This window comes from Astatotilapia calliptera, chromosome 17, assembly GCF_964374335.1.
Source record: "Astatotilapia calliptera chromosome 17, fAstCal68.1, whole genome shotgun sequence".
NCBI lineage: Eukaryota > Metazoa > Chordata > Actinopteri > Cichliformes > Cichlidae > Astatotilapia > Astatotilapia calliptera.
In genome coordinates this window covers 21,866,965-21,884,160 of record NC_137438.1, presented here as the reverse complement: position 1 = coordinate 21,884,160, position 17,196 = coordinate 21,866,965, and the positions used below count along the sequence as shown (strand labels likewise).

The 17,196-nt window shown below is 42.4% G+C and overlaps 1 protein-coding gene across 41 annotated transcripts in view; it reads left to right on the top strand.

Annotated features, from left to right (window-relative positions):
• celf2 (cugbp, Elav-like family member 2) overlaps positions 1-17,196 on the top strand; it is a 236,489-nt gene that overhangs the window by 155,104 nt on the left and 64,189 nt on the right. For all 41 annotated transcript variants that reach the window (XM_080292004.1, XM_080292002.1, XM_080291975.1 and 38 more), the window contains one exon: positions 4,620-4,702. In XM_080292004.1, coding sequence (XP_080148130.1) covers positions 4,620-4,702 — 83 coding nt within the window. The remainder of the gene's footprint in view (positions 1-4,619; positions 4,703-17,196) is intronic.

The following is a 17,196-nucleotide window of genomic DNA, read 5'->3' as shown; positions in this document are numbered from 1 at the left end:
CCAACCCTCCCCTGCACATTATATGCCGTCAGAATCACTAATGCTAACACCAAAAGCTAACCCTCCCATATACAGATATGTAGAAAATGCCACTGGAATCAGAATTCACATCCAGCCGCTAACCCTCCAACATTGTTATTGGAATTGCTAATCGCACACAGGGGGGCAAAGCTTGAACACAGGTGCAATTGGAATTATAATGTACAAAACTGAGGCAATACTAAAAAGCTCGCCCTTGAATACACATAATCTCTACTTTTTACCCAGCATGCAGGAAATATACAGTTGAAAATTATGTGCCTCTTGCAAAAACAATGAAGCTAGTGAGAACACTTGTACATCAGATAATTTACTGTGTTTTTCTGGGTCAGTCTATGAGACTGATTGGACTCACCTCGGTGGTGAGGAGAGGTAGGTCAAGATGAGTCGCTGGTGTCATCCATGGACAAGCAGGCATGGTGGGGAGAGGCTGGCAGGGGGGACAGGGCAGGGGTCAAACTGGCACCACACATTGGTGGAAAACAGTACACATAAGTAGTTTTGAGACCCTTACAGTATACCTCTAAAGTGCATCTGCACAGGCCTTTTCAATTACTTTGCAATTAAACCCTTTATTTTTACTTTTTTAGGAGTGTTTAGATTATTCATTGAAAGTTTTGACTCTTTTGGCCCATCTTTCTCCCCTAAACCCCAACCAGTGGCGGCAGATGACTGCCCCTCACTGAGCGTGGTCCTGCGGAGGTTTCTTCCTGTTAAAATGGAGTTTTTCCTTCCCACTGTCGTCAAGTGCTCGTTCATTGGGGTTTTCTCCCTATTATTGGAGGGTCTTTACCTTTGAATATAAAGCACCTTTAGCAAGTTGTGATTTGGTGCTATGTAAATAAAAATGAATTGAACGGATCACCGTCATGTTCCCAAGGTCTGCTTTTAGAGCAGGGGTCGGGGAACTCCAGGCCTCAAGGGCTGGTGTCCTGCAGGTTTTAAATGTGTCCTTGATCCAAAACAGCTGATTTAAATGGCTAAATTACGTCCTAAACATGTCTTGAAGTTCTCCAGAGGCCTGGTAATGAACTAGTCATTTAATTCAGGTGTGCTGACCCAGGGTGATATCTAAAACCTGCAGGACACTGACCCTTGAGTCCTGGAACTCCCCCACCTCTGTTTTAGAGGGTATGGTGGTGCATGGCTCATATATTATGTGGGTGTTGGAGTTGTATGCAGTCGTTTCATTGCTCAGTAAAAACTTGTACATGTATTAAAAGCTTTTACATTTCAAGGATTTTTATTTTATTTGGTTTCCCACTGTTGGTGGAGTTTCATTATTTGATCGTCTCCTCTTATTAGGACTCTAATTTCAATAGTTCTTTGGACCATTCTTCCCCATGGCTAATTTTAATTCATAGGCACACTCCACTGCTAATATTTGTTTAGTTTTACTCTTTTTTTTCTCTCTAATGGTGCTTTTTCATGCTGGCTTAACTACAACTACAACTTCAACCTAATTTAGGATTTTCAGTGCTTCTCCATCATCCGTATCCTCACTGGGTCTAATTTTTATCATGGAAATGCGGCACAAAGATGAAGCCGAACTGGTGGAGATCAGCGATATGTGGAAGCCAGCACTTTTACCACAGAGTTTGGTGTGTATTTGCCATCTTTTTGGTGACCCACATGGAATACATTGAATACATTTTTACCCAGTGATATTCTGTCAGTCATGATTAATACCCCCGATTATCTCCCTGCCTTTAACCAGTAGAAGCTGGTGTGAAACTCTTGGTGGCAAATTGATACTGATAGCTGAAGCGGGGGGGCTTAGGGTTTAGTGAAGTGACACCCCGAGCCGTCTTTCACACTGGGGGTCATAGAGGGAAAACGCTAAGCTGAGAGTTATCCCTGCTAATACACAGGCACTGCACCATCTGAATCACAACACCAATCACGTTGCTGACGCTAGGCTAAGGGCCAACTATTCAACAGCCCTGGCACCCAGAGGACACCGCAGGAATTCAGATCCATTACACTCCCAGCCTCATCAAAGGGACTTTGGGATTTGGATGCTAAACCTGCTCCAGATGCTCACTGTTGGATTTCACTAAGATGCACTGCAGGGCAAGTGTCATCAGGGCTGATGTCTGCAGCACAGGCAACAAAACCTCAACCGATTCACCGTATTCACACTGAATTGATTTGTGCCATAAAGACAATGGGGGAGACACCAAAGCAGATGTAAACAATGGTCCGCTCTGCTCATCTCTGGACAAATAAATACACAACAAAATTACCAGATGAGCAGAGCTGGAGGCAGCAGGTCCAAGCATATGAGCATATGAACCTGGACTAAGATGCTGAAGCCATAGCAGTGCCTCACCTGTGGCTGCCTCATGCTAATGTGCAGTTTACTGATCCTCTTCACCAGGTAAGCAGCTGTAGGTGAGCAGAGGTTTAATGCAAGAAGAAGTCAATCCACAGTTTGGGATTTTATCCTGTGGTAGCTCCCTTTAATGTATCCATCCATCCATCCATTCGCTTCCGCTTATCCTTTTCAGGATCGCGGGGGGTGCTGGAGCCTATCCCAGCTGTCATAGGGCGAGAGGCCGAGTACACCTTGGACTGGTCGCCAGGCTAACACACAGAGACAGACAACCATTCGCACTCACATTCACTCCTGCATTCACACCTATGGGCAATTTAGATTGATCACAAACTTTAATGTATATTAGTAATAATTTGGACAGCCATTCTACCGTCGTCTCCACTATCTTTCCCCGGGTTCAGTTTATGGACATGGGTATAGGTTTTATTTGAGAATCGGGAAGAAATGTCAAATATAAGTTCAATTTTGAGCACCAAACTCTTTGTTTCCTGCATTCTGGAGAATTTTTTTTATGCACCAGTTTCTTTTTACATTAATTTATGGTAAAAAAAAAAAAAAAAAAAAAAAGGATGAACAAGTAGTGAAATTTGTTGAAGTTAGGCTCTTGGGCATAATTCTCTTTGACAGGATATTTTTGTTTGGGTAACCTGGGTAAATGTGCATGTTTCACCTGCTCAGCATCTCAGCAAGATTTCTGCACGTTCATGTCTGTGATGATTGTAAGAAATCGCGCATCACAACTTTACTGAGATCTACGCGATTTTTTGTCCAACTTGGTGTGTTTGTTTGTGTCATGGATAACGAGGCTTACTACAAAAGATTCAGACATGAGATAAACGGAAGTGTTTTTGGGGAGACAATAACAGGACGGAACACCTGTGAAAGTCACAAGCTAACAGTAAACTCGCTGTGTTAGTTGGATGAGCAGCTCTCAACACATTCTCCACATTTTCAACAGTGGCGGCAGTGGCAGTGACACACGCATGCATTCAGCCACTGCGTCCTTATGGCTGCCTTCTTTTCGAAGCAGTAACTTAATGATTGCCTGCATGTGGCATCTTTAAACTGTATCTACAAAAACATGGTTTATGCTCTCCCCAGAATGCTAGTTTTAGTTCAAACACTGGATTTATTCGAGCCCGCCGTGGGTTGCCTTGATAAATGTTCTCCCCGTTACATCTCGTTTGGAAATTTCCCCATAGCTGTTCGACAGTCGTGTCATGAGGACGTAAACGCAGACACAAAATCCTCACCGTGAGCGATTTGTCCAAACCTTGTGTTTGACATAAACAGCTGCTTGCTGTGTGTACGAGGAAAATAGAAGAGTCACACCTCGGTCTCTGCCCTACATTTTCCTCCCGCTGGCTTATTTTTGCCTGACTGTGCAGGTTTGTGTGCTGACTGAAAATGGCCCGTGACTGCGGTGTTTCAGCCCTACTCTCGTTTCCCTCCCTGCTTTCTTCACTGCAATTGTGTATACATTTACATTCGAGTCCAGTTGTGGTACTGTGTGAGAGTGTGAGCATGCAAGCACCTTGTAAAGTTTAATTTGCAGGTCTAAAGACATTGCAGTGTCAAAGTTAAACGTAGCTCAAATTTTGATTTAAAGTGATTTTTAGTAGCCTGATCAGTGAATTGCATTGACACTTCAAACTGAATCATGCCAAGGTTTCAGTCGCTGATTTCTTTATTTTACTTTTTGTCAGATTTACAGTTTTTTCCACTGATTTTAGATGGCTTCACTACTTTTTGATGAATCGTTCAAATATGATCATTTAAAAACTGCTGTAACATGTGTGTCACCTGAATGTTTCCATTTCCAGCCCACATTTGTCAGAAATGTCGAGATGCAAATAAAGGGAGCATAAATAAATGAGTCAGCGCTTTCTTTGGTGAATGAACGATAAAGCAGCTGTTCACAGATCACTCTGGGATTAATGAAGAGACAACCTTGCTTCTCCACGTTCCTGTCTTCGTTTCCTTGTTGTTCGCATGTGAGTGTGTGTCTGTGTGAGTGTGTGCTCATGCATCACTTTGTGTGCACGGTTCCTCCAGGCTCAAGTCATCAGCGTTGAAACAAACTAAAAAAAAAAAGTGTTCTCTTCCTCTCCGTTAGGATGTTTTCTCCTTAACATTCACTCAGCGTCTCCCAGTGTCGACAGGTGATGCCAGGCAGATGAAGAGAGAAAATGCTCTTTGTTGCTCCTTATGCTCATCTCTCTCTCTCTCTCTTTCTCCCCAGGCTGCTGTTTTGTCACGTTTTACACAAGGAAAGCTGCCCTTGAAGCTCAGAATGCACTGCATAACATAAAGACCTTAACAGGGGTGAGTGTGTGTCCTCATTCTCCTCTGCCTACTTTCTCCTCTAATCACACACTTACAGCGGTACCTCGAGGCAGCCCCGCCCGACCCCGCCCCACACCGACCTGTGTTGTGTGTGTGTGGGTGGGTATGAATACGCAAGTAACTGCCTCAGTGTGTTGCGCTGCTGCTACAGAGCATTTGTGAGTGACCGAGAGTGCGAGCAGGTGACTGTCAAGGTTAGTTCAAAAGTTTGGAGGGAGTCTATGTCCACTGGTTCTTTCCAAGCTTAAGTGTGAATGTCATAAAAGTCAAAAACCATTATTACCACCATAACAGCCACCGGGTCACCAGGGGACTGTCTGGAGTTAGAAAAGTTTCTAGAAAATAGAAAATGATCCATTTCAGACATTCGTTCAGTTTTTGTTGTTAAAAAGATTTTGGATGATCCAAAAAAGGAAACATTTCTAATGAAAGTAGGTGGACTTCAGCCTAAAACCCAAGCTCTATCTTTATCCTAGAAGGTTAGTCAGTGTAGCCTACCTAATAGAAGAACCACAGACCATCTTTTGATATGTACACAGATAGAGGCAAATAAGATCCCTGTGTTGCACCATCACTCAGCCGCAGACCGCAGAGCTGCATGTAAAAACCTCAGTATTTATCCTGTCGGCTCTGGGTGCAGACAGTAGTCCCGTGAGTTCACAGCAATCGAATGGACATAAGGTCTCCCGCCTCCTGCACACTATCCTGAAATCACCTTTAAATAAACCAGATTGACTATTTCCAATATGGAGAACCTGTCAGAAGCAGACTGTAGTGCCACATATGAAAGAGTGCAGCTGAGGACAGTGTCCCAACCTGAGTCTCCTGATGCTGTCTGGAATTAATTTGTGAAAAATGCTCGAGTCGTAGTACTACGTGCTTCATGTGTCACTCGCACACAGTCTCATGTTGATCTTTGGTGGCTTCTTCCACCTGTTACTGGTGCTGCTACCACCTACGATTAGACAGTGTGCTTTCACATTAAAAGTCCACAATAAGAGACCAGAGAGGTAGTGGAAGCACATATATATACTATCATTCCCTCAGCACTTCCCATGTACATATAGAAAATCTAGAAAATGTCTTTGTCCTGTATTTTACTGTATATAGTAGCCATTTGTACATCATACAAATTACTCTTTTATTTGACTTGAATCATCATTTTTAGCAGTTTTGGCTTTTTTTTTTCTTATTTTTTGGTTTTATTTTCAAACATAACTCAAATGGACTTTTTCTACCTGAGCCATGTGCTGCTGTAACAAGTGGATTTCCACAGTGTGGGATTAATAATAATAATCCATACCCATCTATGTAATTCTCGATCATGACATGCAAGTTAAAGACTCATCTTTTAGACAGTTTTTAAGAGTTGCCTTTTACTTTTGTTTGTAATTTCTCTTTACACACTTTGCACATTGTGAAAAAGCGAAACAAAATTCAGAGGTTTCCAGTTTCGAACTTGTTGTGTAACGCGTATGTAGACAACAAAGACCACATCTGACCATCTACGAGCGCACTCATTGCCAAATGCAGTGGTCTGATTGGTCACATGTGTTTATTTCGATCCGTTCAAAAAGTAATAATAATAATAAATTCATCTTGTGATATTACATGGTTGATGTCAACGGCTGCGTTAAGAATCGGTGACTTTTAGAAATATTTTTACTGCACAAAATATTGATATAAATTTTTCACATGCTAACTTACCACATTTAACACTGTGCACTTCTGCACACAAGATGCATCCCATGTAATGTGGGTTTGCTCTCTGTTTGTCACTGATTAGAATGGCTGTAACAGACTAATGAGCCTGCTAGTCAGTTGGTGAGAGTGGGGCACCAACTGCTGATAACATATCAATGCGCTGACAACATCGAAATTGAGTGCCAGCAGGTGAGGAGACGTTTCCACTGAAATACAGACATTACAACTAGTTATTGCCAGTGATTTATAATTTATCGGCTTTTAGTGTAATGATATCATCTGCTGTTGTTTCGCAAAAACGTGTTGTCCAAATTTATTCCAAGCAAATGTTCACCAAAAGCTGACAATCACCCACTCGTCCCCACTTTATATTTTCATTACTGGCTTCGGCAGTCTGCAGGAGTTTGTGTTGTGTTTCCCTTTGCTTCTAGCCTGCACGCTCATCCTTGTGCAAAGATGATTAGAGAACAATCATCAAAACACGCTGCCACTAGCAGTCGAAAACACTTGCATGTTTATCTGCTTGCTGGCATCTGTTCCTGCTTTTCTGGACACCCGTGCATATGCCTGACTATAAAGGAGTGTGCTGGTGCTCCATTTTCCAATATTGTTCCCTCTTGTGGCCCAGGAGAGCAATAGAGGAAGTGGGCTGAAGCTTGCTCGCACTCTCACACTTTTAGCCCTGGGTGGATATTTAGAGGCCCCCAGATCCCTTCTGCTCAGGTTATTGGCTGCTTCCCCACCCCTCTCCTCGTCTGTGCCAGCTAACTGGAATCTCATCAGTTGAGCGCCTGCACGCTCTTACTTCTGTCGGTTGGATCAGTGGATAGCCCCCCTGGGCAGGACAGGGTGGATACTACGAATCCCACAAGAGCCGTACGTGGGATTTATGCTCCCGCTCCCAATTCAGAGTCAATCTTGTTGTTTTGCACAGAGTCACCGTGTTAATTGCTCGTGGAATAAGTATGTTAAATTTCGGCTGTTTCTCTGCACCGTGAGAGCTTGTCACTTATCCCTGGTTGGAGGTGTGAAACAGCCCAGGGGAGGACACATACTGCAGCAGTTTCAGGATTATAGGAACATGAAATCGCCTTCTTCTACACCATAACACCATCCCTCCCTCTGTTCTGTCTGGTCATCCCTCTTCCTCACTTGCTTCTCTCTCCTGCAGCATTCGTTTGGGCCTTTTTGATGTCAGGTAGCAGTAAATTTGGGTCTGTATTTGGTCTCTGAAGCAGAGTAAACAACACATTATCAGAGCGTCTTTAAAACGTCAGTACAAAACATTACACCTAAACTTGTAGAAAATGCATTTATTAACATTTAAATATGTCTATCTGGAAATTATGATGCCTCTGGTAGGTAATATCTGTCATATGGAAGCCGAGCAAGAATATAGTAAAACATTTCTTTATATTTAATTCTCTAAGCTTGAATGAATCGCATTTAGTTTAAATTAGGGTTAGGGTTGATATTTCCAATCAGGAGTATATTTGCTCGTCTCTATCAGCCCTCTATCACTTGCAGATAACATTTCTTTAGAGATGTTGTTCATGGCAAGGTTTTCTAACAGCCCAGAGGGAGCAATCAGCAGGAGGAGATTTTTAGGTTGGGTTTTTTTTGTGATAGTTAATTTCTCTTTGATTTAATGAGCGGTAGTTTTCTGAAACAGCTGAGTTCTTTGGCTCAATGAAAAGTTGGAACAGAGCAGAGTCATGAAATAAATAATAAATAAAGGAATAAAAATTAGTTTTAAGATGTGTTTTCAAAAACTGTAATACCATGGACAGGGAGGTGTGAACAAGCTCAGTTGCCCCTGGTTTTCAGTCCGGTTGTTTGGACTACCAGGAGCAGCTGGTCTATGGACCTCAGCAAACTTGAGGGAACATGGGGGGAGGCCAGGATGCGTAATGTTCTTGCAATGGCGAGTACCAGTTAGAAGACAAATCCCGACTAACTGCAGGCAAAAAAGGGAAACTTTACTAAGGCCAACACAGTGTGCATTACAATAGTCCAGACACATTGTGATAAAAGCATGAATGAGACATTCAAACCTTTTAAAAGATAAAGCTGATTTGATGGTGGATAAAAGCCTCAAGTGGTAAAAACTAGTGTTAATAACAGAATTCAGCTGCTTATTTAGTATAAAAATCATGCTCCAGTTTAACACCAAAGTTTCTCACTGTGGGTTTAGCACAAAGGGCCATGGTCTAAAAGACGAGCGGCACAGAGTCTGAACCCAGTGACCCCAGTGTTACTTACTCTAGATTCACTTTAAAAATCAGATGTGGTGGTTAAAAAAGTAACCTATATTTTAAGCAGTAATACGTAACAAATAAGCCATATTTTATTGGTTACATATTAAGGAGGGAAATCCCACTCTGCATATAGGTTTGGGTTATCATAGACTACCTGCATGCATTCTTATTTACCACTTCATTCTTTTTGCATCCAGAGGATTCACCCACTGCTGGCCTTTAGAAAGAATAAAGGTTTAATGCACTTATGCCCTGGCTTAGCTTTTCAAACCTGCAGGCTGCATTCATCTTTTATAAACAGTCTGTCTATAGTCCATCTGTGTTCTCTAGCAGGCTCTGACCATTCCTCAGTACTTCTGCTGGCTGGCAACTAAGTGACTGAAAGTATGAAATAAAATTTGAAATTAAATATTTTTTTTACATCAACCTTGTAGAGGATTAAAGCAGTTTTTCTAACCCCAAATTGTGTCTTTTAAGCTCTTCATGGCCCCAGATTTGGGTTAGGGCAGCCTATTTGTAGCCTCACAGGCAAGCCCCAGGACAAAACAACTCCACTGAGCCACCCGCTACTGCTTGTAGGGGTTGTAGCTTTGTGCCAAGTGCTGTAACAGAGTTTTTAAAAATGAAGCTGAAAGTTGTTTCTTTGAAACAAGAATCTGCGGAGCCCAGCGGTGAGATTTAAAAGGTTGCTCATAAGTGCTGGAAGTAAAGGAAAGTTTATTGTCATGTTTGTTCATGAAAAGCTTCTGGGAGCAACAAATATTAAAAATGTTAACCCATGTAAAAAAAAAAAAAAAAAGCAGGTGACACATATGCAATTAAACCCGCATCATGTTCATCATGTCAGAGGCGGACAACAACAGCTTATGCGATTGTCCTGTATTGATGGACGGATATGGTTTTAGATTTAATATACAGGGAAGAGGACCGAGGACACACTTGCAAAACACTAAATCAATAGCAGCATAATGACGGAGCATTGAGTGGTTTATGCTGGATTTTTTTTTGACTGGCTTCAACTCAGCTCAAAATGGGAAAAAAAGGGCCAAAAAATAAAATAAAATGAGAGTAAGGATCCAGTGGGAGGCAGAAATAAACAGATGATGAGGATGGCGGATTAATTGCTGAATGAGGCATGTCAAGACAAAAGGAGAGCAGACAGAGAGAGGGGGAAATTGAGCAGGAGGTTAGCAAAGGTGATGGGCAGATGGACAGGAAAAAGGTGGAGTAGAGCACTCCAGCACGCTCGAGGGCAAAGCAATAAACGGGGCGCAGTTAAAAACCAATACCTGCTTATTAACTTCCCCACTCTCCTGGCTTGTAAAAAGCCAGCAGAACAATGTTTGTATTGGCACTCATCCCCTCCCTCGCTCTATCTCTCCTTCCAAACCCAAGGCCCTAACAGGCAGAGATGCAATCAGAGTGGAAAGCTGGACGGGGGCCAGACTGGAGAAAAGGGCACCGGTATTGGCAGCCATGTTGGTTTAGGGCAAAAAAAACAGTTGAATGGCTGCCATTTTTTGCGAAAAGGGATAAGTGAAGGGGGTCTGTGGTTTTATGTGATGAATCTCTCCCTGCTCGGTTCTCACAGAGGTGATGGCGGTGGCGAGAGCAAAGCGGAGAGGTGTAGGCTTCCTCGCCAGTTGGAAAAAAAACAAGAGAGAAAGAAAAATGACAGCGCTGCTTGTTGCTTCTCTCCCGGCCCCATCTCCATCACTCCTCTGATGTCTCTCCTGAAGATTTGTCAGCGATCCGTCAGCGCACTCGTACCAAATGTATGCATATGTGATTGTATGCATGCAGAATGTGTATATTCATGTCAGCTCCAGACATGCCTGTCATATTTCAGCGATGAAGTAATGTTTCTAGAGAAGATACAGGTCACAACACGAACTGAGTGTCAGAACAATTTTTCTTTTCAGTTTTCACCTCAGTTGTATCAAAAGCAAGGTTATCATTTACTTTTTCTTTTGGTTGATTGCTTCCGTTTTGTTTAGTTCCAAGAAGATAGTGGCCAGCAAACAAGATTATATTTATGAGTGTAGCTCAGCTTGCAAGGTAAAGTGTCATTGCTGTTGATGCTGAATGATAAGGATTTCACTTTTCAACCACTTCTTGTGCAGCCTATGCAGAGAAATTTGGGTTATTTTTACACTTCAGATTTTGAAATTGTGAAACTGCTAAAATATACGCTGCTAGTGTGTATGCATTAGAGGCTGTGGTTTGTGGATTCTTACATCTTTTGAGCCAGGCTAGCTTTTCACCCCGTTTCTAGCCTGTATGCTAAGCTAAACGAAGTGGAAGCGAGCTAATGTTTCTTATTTAGCTATAAACTCAGTGTAATAAATAAATATAGCCAAATATAGTCCCACTCTAGTGTTTAAAGCCTTGACTTTTCATTATGGATGTCTCCAATTTGGATTATTGGAGCCAGTGGTGACCATATGTGACAAATAATGGTGGTTAGTATGGTTGCATTGCAAATATACCAGCTAATTGATGCTCAAATTAGAATTTTGCTTACAAAAACTAGAGTGTAGGTGTCTTGAATGGTTCGTTAATACATTAGACCTCACTATAAGCCATATTGTGTGTCAGATTAAAAAGCCCTGAAAGGCAGAAACCTTATAAGTTTCAGTCATTATTCAGACACACAGAGGCTTGTTGAGCACCAATGGTGTCAAATTTAGATGCAGTGGCATCATTTACTGCCATCATTTTTTAACGTGAAGGGTTAAGGTTTTGAAAAGGGAGCATGCCGTCCCATGCCACACTCTTTTCTGAGATCCTAACCAAGTATTTTCTGTGAAAAGAAAAAGAGGGTGAAAGAGCAAAACATAAAGCTTACAAACAGGAAGCGGCAAGTGTTGTCACAACTGATGTGTTAAGCCACGAACGCCTAAAGATCCAAAGTTGTGCTCAGATCAGAAGCTGATGGCTCAGCTGATAATCACCTTCACAACAAGTTGGCAAATCATATAAAAGTCACTCTGTTTCACCTGCTATAGCGTGCCTACAGCTGTTGCTGCCTCTGCAAGCTGCTTTGCAACCCATCCCCAGCCCAGTTCTTCCTTTTAACTGCGTTTCTGAGTAAACATTAAATCTGCCGTAATTGTGCTTACTTTGCTCTTAATGAGGGGATCTTCCACATCTAGCTTATCGTGTATATACAGCTTAAAGATTCAGATCTGTCCTAGATGATGCAGTTCATATGGTTACTTTGAATTTGATCTTCAAAAACGAATAAATTCTGAAGATGTGACACTTGCTGTGTGGCGCAGGTAGAGGGCTTTTCTACACCCAGTTGTTTCATTACAACCTTCGGGCTGTTGTTTTGTGTGTGGACATCCATCCTCACACCCGTCATCTTTCAAACAATGGAATTTGTGACCGTTCATGAATCCAACCATTCATGCTTTCACAGTCAATAAAACTGCGTTCAGTTTGACTATTCAACCTCAGTAATAGCAGTGTCGCTAGGCAGCACGGCACATAAATCAGCAGGTGGATTAATCTATAAAAAAGTAAAGAGAAAAATAAAAAACAAAAAATAATGAGTTGTCTGCATGGCACACACACGTAGAGCCTTTTCGGCGAGGACAGATAGGCACGACTGTTTCTCTAAAACAACAGCTTTCACTAGAGTTGTTTCTAATGACGCGCTAATGAAGCTCGGGGGGGGTGGAGACAAAGTGTGTGCGTCTGTCTGCGTGTGCGTGTGTTGCCTGGAGAGCCATGTGTTCATCTCTCCAACTCTAATAGCACTGGAGAGGGCTAAATATGCTTTTTCTTCTCTCTCGCGCACACACAGACACACACAGAAAACCCTACCATAACCCATCTATCGTCGAAAAACATGCCCTGTACCCCTGGAGCGATGTAAAGCCATAAGACCCAACCCCTGCTGCATGGACTGATCCACACCCCTGCATGACTCTTGAGCACACACACAAGCTCTACACTTTCATGTGCTCGCAAGCATATGCCCCAGCACAGCCTGAGTTTATTGCATTATTTTTTTTCTCCCCCTTTCACCTTTTTTTAATGCCCCCCTCCTGGTCCTCTTCACGCTAACACGACGGCGAGACGCGTACACGAACAACAACAACACACGGCGAGTTAAAGCCTGTCAGCCTGCCTGTCAGACAAGGTTGTTTTAGATTTTCCACTAAATTGAACTCTTTCATTAGTGGCTGACAGATGTCTAAATGCCCAGTGTCTCCCCCCTCCTATTTCCACCCTTGACGCCCGCCGAGTGGGCCCCAGGGCTGCTGCTCCCCATCTGAAGCTGGGGTTGGAGGAAAGAGGGTGGATGGAGAGATGGAAGGAGGGGAGGGATGGTAGCTAATCTAGGACGTGTCCTCTGGAGCGCCCTCCAGCTCAGAGAAGTTCAGTCTTTTTATCCTTGGTTTTCTTTTCTCACTCCCTCCACCTCTTGCCCTCTCTCCATCCATCCCTCGCTCACTTTCTGTCTTTCTTTTGTCCTGTTGAGTCTCTCACTCCATCTCTGTCCCTCTCCATCGCTCCTTTTTCTTTGTGAAAAAGGATGAAAAAGCCCTTTGATTCACAGTTTCTCTCAAGGATATTTCTTTCTGACAGTAAGACGGAAGGGAGGGGAGGGAGGCAAGGGAGAGGAAGGTTGATTAGGGTGTTGGCTAGGATGGTGTGGAGGGGGTTGGGGTGGGGGTGGGGGGGGGCATCAGACGCGATCAGTCAAGCCCAGTCCTCCATGTGGGCGGATCAGAGCGTTTGTTGAGCACCAAGCTTGATAAGAAATGTGGGGCTCATTAAAAGCTACCATCGTACTGAGACCACACACACACATGCAGGTCCCCACTTCCCTTACCTTTCCGCTGGTGAGATAATTAGTGATGCTCCACTGCCAGAGCACAAGCACAAGGTTGTGTGTGTTCGCACATCAAAGGCCCCTCATCAAAGTAAGTGTGATCTGGAGCAAGGTTAAGGTTTAAAAGCAGCAATTTACAGTCCAGAGACAAAAGCCATTTAATCGGTCATTTATTATTATTTCAAGTTGGCGGACAAAGCTGCAGACAGAACCGCCGACTGTAAGTGATAATGTGCACTATCAGTTTGAATGATGTGAATGAATATGATTCTTTCATGCACAAGGCCTGGCGGTCTTGAGACTCTCACTGTTCCCGTCTTTGAAGGGAATTCGTGAGCTCGCTTTGAAACAATCGAAGATTCTGGTTGCTTTCTCGCTGCAGGCCTAAGTGTTTACTGCGGCTCATTTTTTCCTCACGACAGTTGCATTTAAATGTAAAATAAAGTGCTGTGCAAAAGTCTCGAACCGCCCCGCATATCTTTTAAATCTTGCATCCAGAGGAATGGTGGCTTTTTATGTTTAAGTCACTTAATACTGACTCCTGAATCATTTAAGCATAAAAAAGGAGTCTACCTCGAGGGAAGAACCAGTATTGTGTCTTCTTTAGATGAATCTATGAAAAATGCTTAAACAGTTTCACAGGAATCGCTTGTTGGTTGCCCCAAAAAGTGATTCCTAAGCCTCTACTAGCCGAAGAAAGATTGTTGCCATGGTGTGTTTCCTTTCACATTTTGAGGAAACTTAAAATAAACAAAGAACAGATAATCAGTATGTAAAAGTCATGTCCTTAAGAAACTGTTAAAAAAATCCAACAAAGACCTGACACAGGACGGGCGAGAAGCATCTGGACACTCTAATCCATCCATCATTTATCCGTTTACTGTTCACTGAAGCCTCATCAGAAATGGGCTCAGTCAAGAAGCCATTCTTAAGGAGGGGAAACTTGGAGAAAAGGGCGAGGTATGCCAAATTACACAAGAACTGGACTGAAAATCAGTGGCAACAGGTCTGATGGAGCGATGAATGCAAATTTGAAATTTTTGCTTCAAATCATCATCATCAAGCTTCCCAGAGAGAGTTCAGACTTCTGCACAAATCTGTAAATACATTTAAAAATCTTTAGGATTTGGAAATTATTTTGAGTGTGACCATTCTTTTCCATTATTGTTCTTGTCTTTTAACAGTAAGTCCGGCTTTGTGGATGTCTTTCTATACATTTAAAACAGCAAAAACAGTATTTATGCTCTAGTAATATATTAATTTCATGTTAATATGACGTAGAAGCATGCAAATGAAGGACTACCAAAACAGTGAATTCATTTTAAGTTCAGATCAGATTGCAGTGGCCGTCTCAGCGCACTATATTGTTGGATAAAGACCCTACAACAGCATAGACAGATAGAAACCCAATGAGCCAATGCGGGGATTAAAAAAAAACATCTCTTTTAACAGAAGGAGACCTCTGGCAGAACCAGGCTCAGGGAGGGCCGCCATCTGCTATGACCGGGGGGTGAAGGGAAAGAAAAGAGAAAAGAAGAGCATGAGACAACAAATACCAAACAGGACAAAGACAGATTTTAGGAAATCCTAATAGTGTAGACTATGTTTTAAATAACAACTTTTGTATTTGGTCAATCTTACTCCCAGTTAGAAATGAATGATTGGCCCATATCTGCAGTGCTCTCTTGGCCACATTTGGCCTTTGGTGACAGGGCTGACTTGGAGTGAGCCTAGCATCCTCAGCTAAGCGACAAGTCCAAGTTCTATCAGCTGAATGTCTGATGCATTGTGACATTTTGTCCACATCTGACCCAATCAACATTTGCCAGCTCTGTAACTGAGCAACTGCTAAAAGTGGCCCAGTTAGAACCAAATGGTTCTGCTGTCAGGGCTGGGTATGACACTGTGTTTATCACAAGTCTTATAACTTATAGCTTATATGTGGAGCCCCAGAGTGAAGCCCCCACAACAGTCACATTGGAGCATGAAAAAAATACAAGTTTGTGCTGGAGGGAGTGCAGCGAGGTCGCTGCGGGTTGCTTCCATGTCTTCTGGTCATGCCCTAAGCTGAAGACCTTTTTAAACAAATGGTGGTGGATGTGCTCGGAGTAACACTTCTCCTTTAGTACCATGTACGTTGGGAAAATTCCTGAGGATATAAATAAAAGAGACTCATACTTACTGAAAATAATTATGGTTGCATGCAAAAAGGTAATTACTAAATGTTGGTTGCAGACAAGCCCCCCCACACGGAAACTGGTCATAGACATTATTAACATAATCCATCATATGGAATTGATTACCTTCTCACTGCAGCTGCAGAAGGAGAAAGGAGAGAGACTTTGGGAAAGATGGGATGGTTATACCTTAAAAGACTAGAAGCTGATACCTGTGCGATGCAGAGGACTAGCCGTGATTGTGTTTGAATGGAACATGCACCTGTGTAATATGTAATATGTGTAAGTAAAACAAGGCGATGTGTAGTTTGGAATATGTGAACATATGTGAATGTGTTAGTTTCCCTTGCCCTCTTTAGTTCTGTATGTAAAGTAAGATGAAAATCAATAAAGAGAAAGTATTAAAAAAAGAAAGAAAAAAGTTTAACCAAACGTCATTGAAAGACAAACAAGTTTATTGCCTAATCTGCATGTTTTAGACATTCACTGGGTTTTTCTGATTCTGATTTTAACTTTGGTTTATAGTGGAAGGTTTCCCCATCTAATGAGGAGTTGTGGGATTTAGAAAATATCACTAAACTTGGAGTTTGTTTACAGCCTGTAGAAATCATCGGAGCATTTCAGTCACTTTGCGTGTGAAACTGGGATGTAGCCTCCAGGTCTGCAAAGGGAAACCATTGCCTTAAAACGGGCCTTAAAACTGCATTCTTTCCAATGGCCAGCAGGGGGCTCTGGTTATAAAAGAAGATCTCGGGAATGATTCTCGCAGTTTTACTCAGCTGCTAGATTTAAATATTATTTATTAGGTGTTTATGCTTTAGAGCCTGTCTGCTCTATAGTGTGTTAGCTACCATATGACCCTGCAGTGAGCCTTGGTTTCCGATCGGTGACGTCACCCAACTGGTTTTCGGACATCTAAGTGAGTGGTTGTCCACATTCATCTACAATAAACTGTTGGGTTTGTGTAGAAGTAAAAAAAAAAAAAAAAAGTTAATACTCAGTCTAGATTCTTGTGGCAAATTGTACCCCTTAACCATATATATATATATATATATATATATATATATATATATATATATATATATATTAGGATTGAAATACGATGTCACCTAGCTGTTAGATCATCAGCTGATACCCATTAATGGTCCACAAACTTTTAAATGAAATCCTAAGAAAACTAACAGACACAGACGTATGGAGGGCTACCAACAGCCATTTATCAGCTGCTACCTGTGTGTTTGAAGTGTGTCTGAGTGGTGCAGGGGGGAGGAATGGCCACAGCCTGTCAGTCGATGTGCGTTGTTTGTTTAAGTGCAAGCCCATTGCACGTATCGCTGCTCTATCACAATAGCTTTCCACTCAACACTCAAGAAGCACCCGAGCCCACCGCAAGAAAAGCAGATGAGTTAACTCACACTGACTGATACACCAGCAGATTGACTCCTCAGCCCTTTAAAAGATTTCTCGCAGTGCCACGGAAAAAGCTCC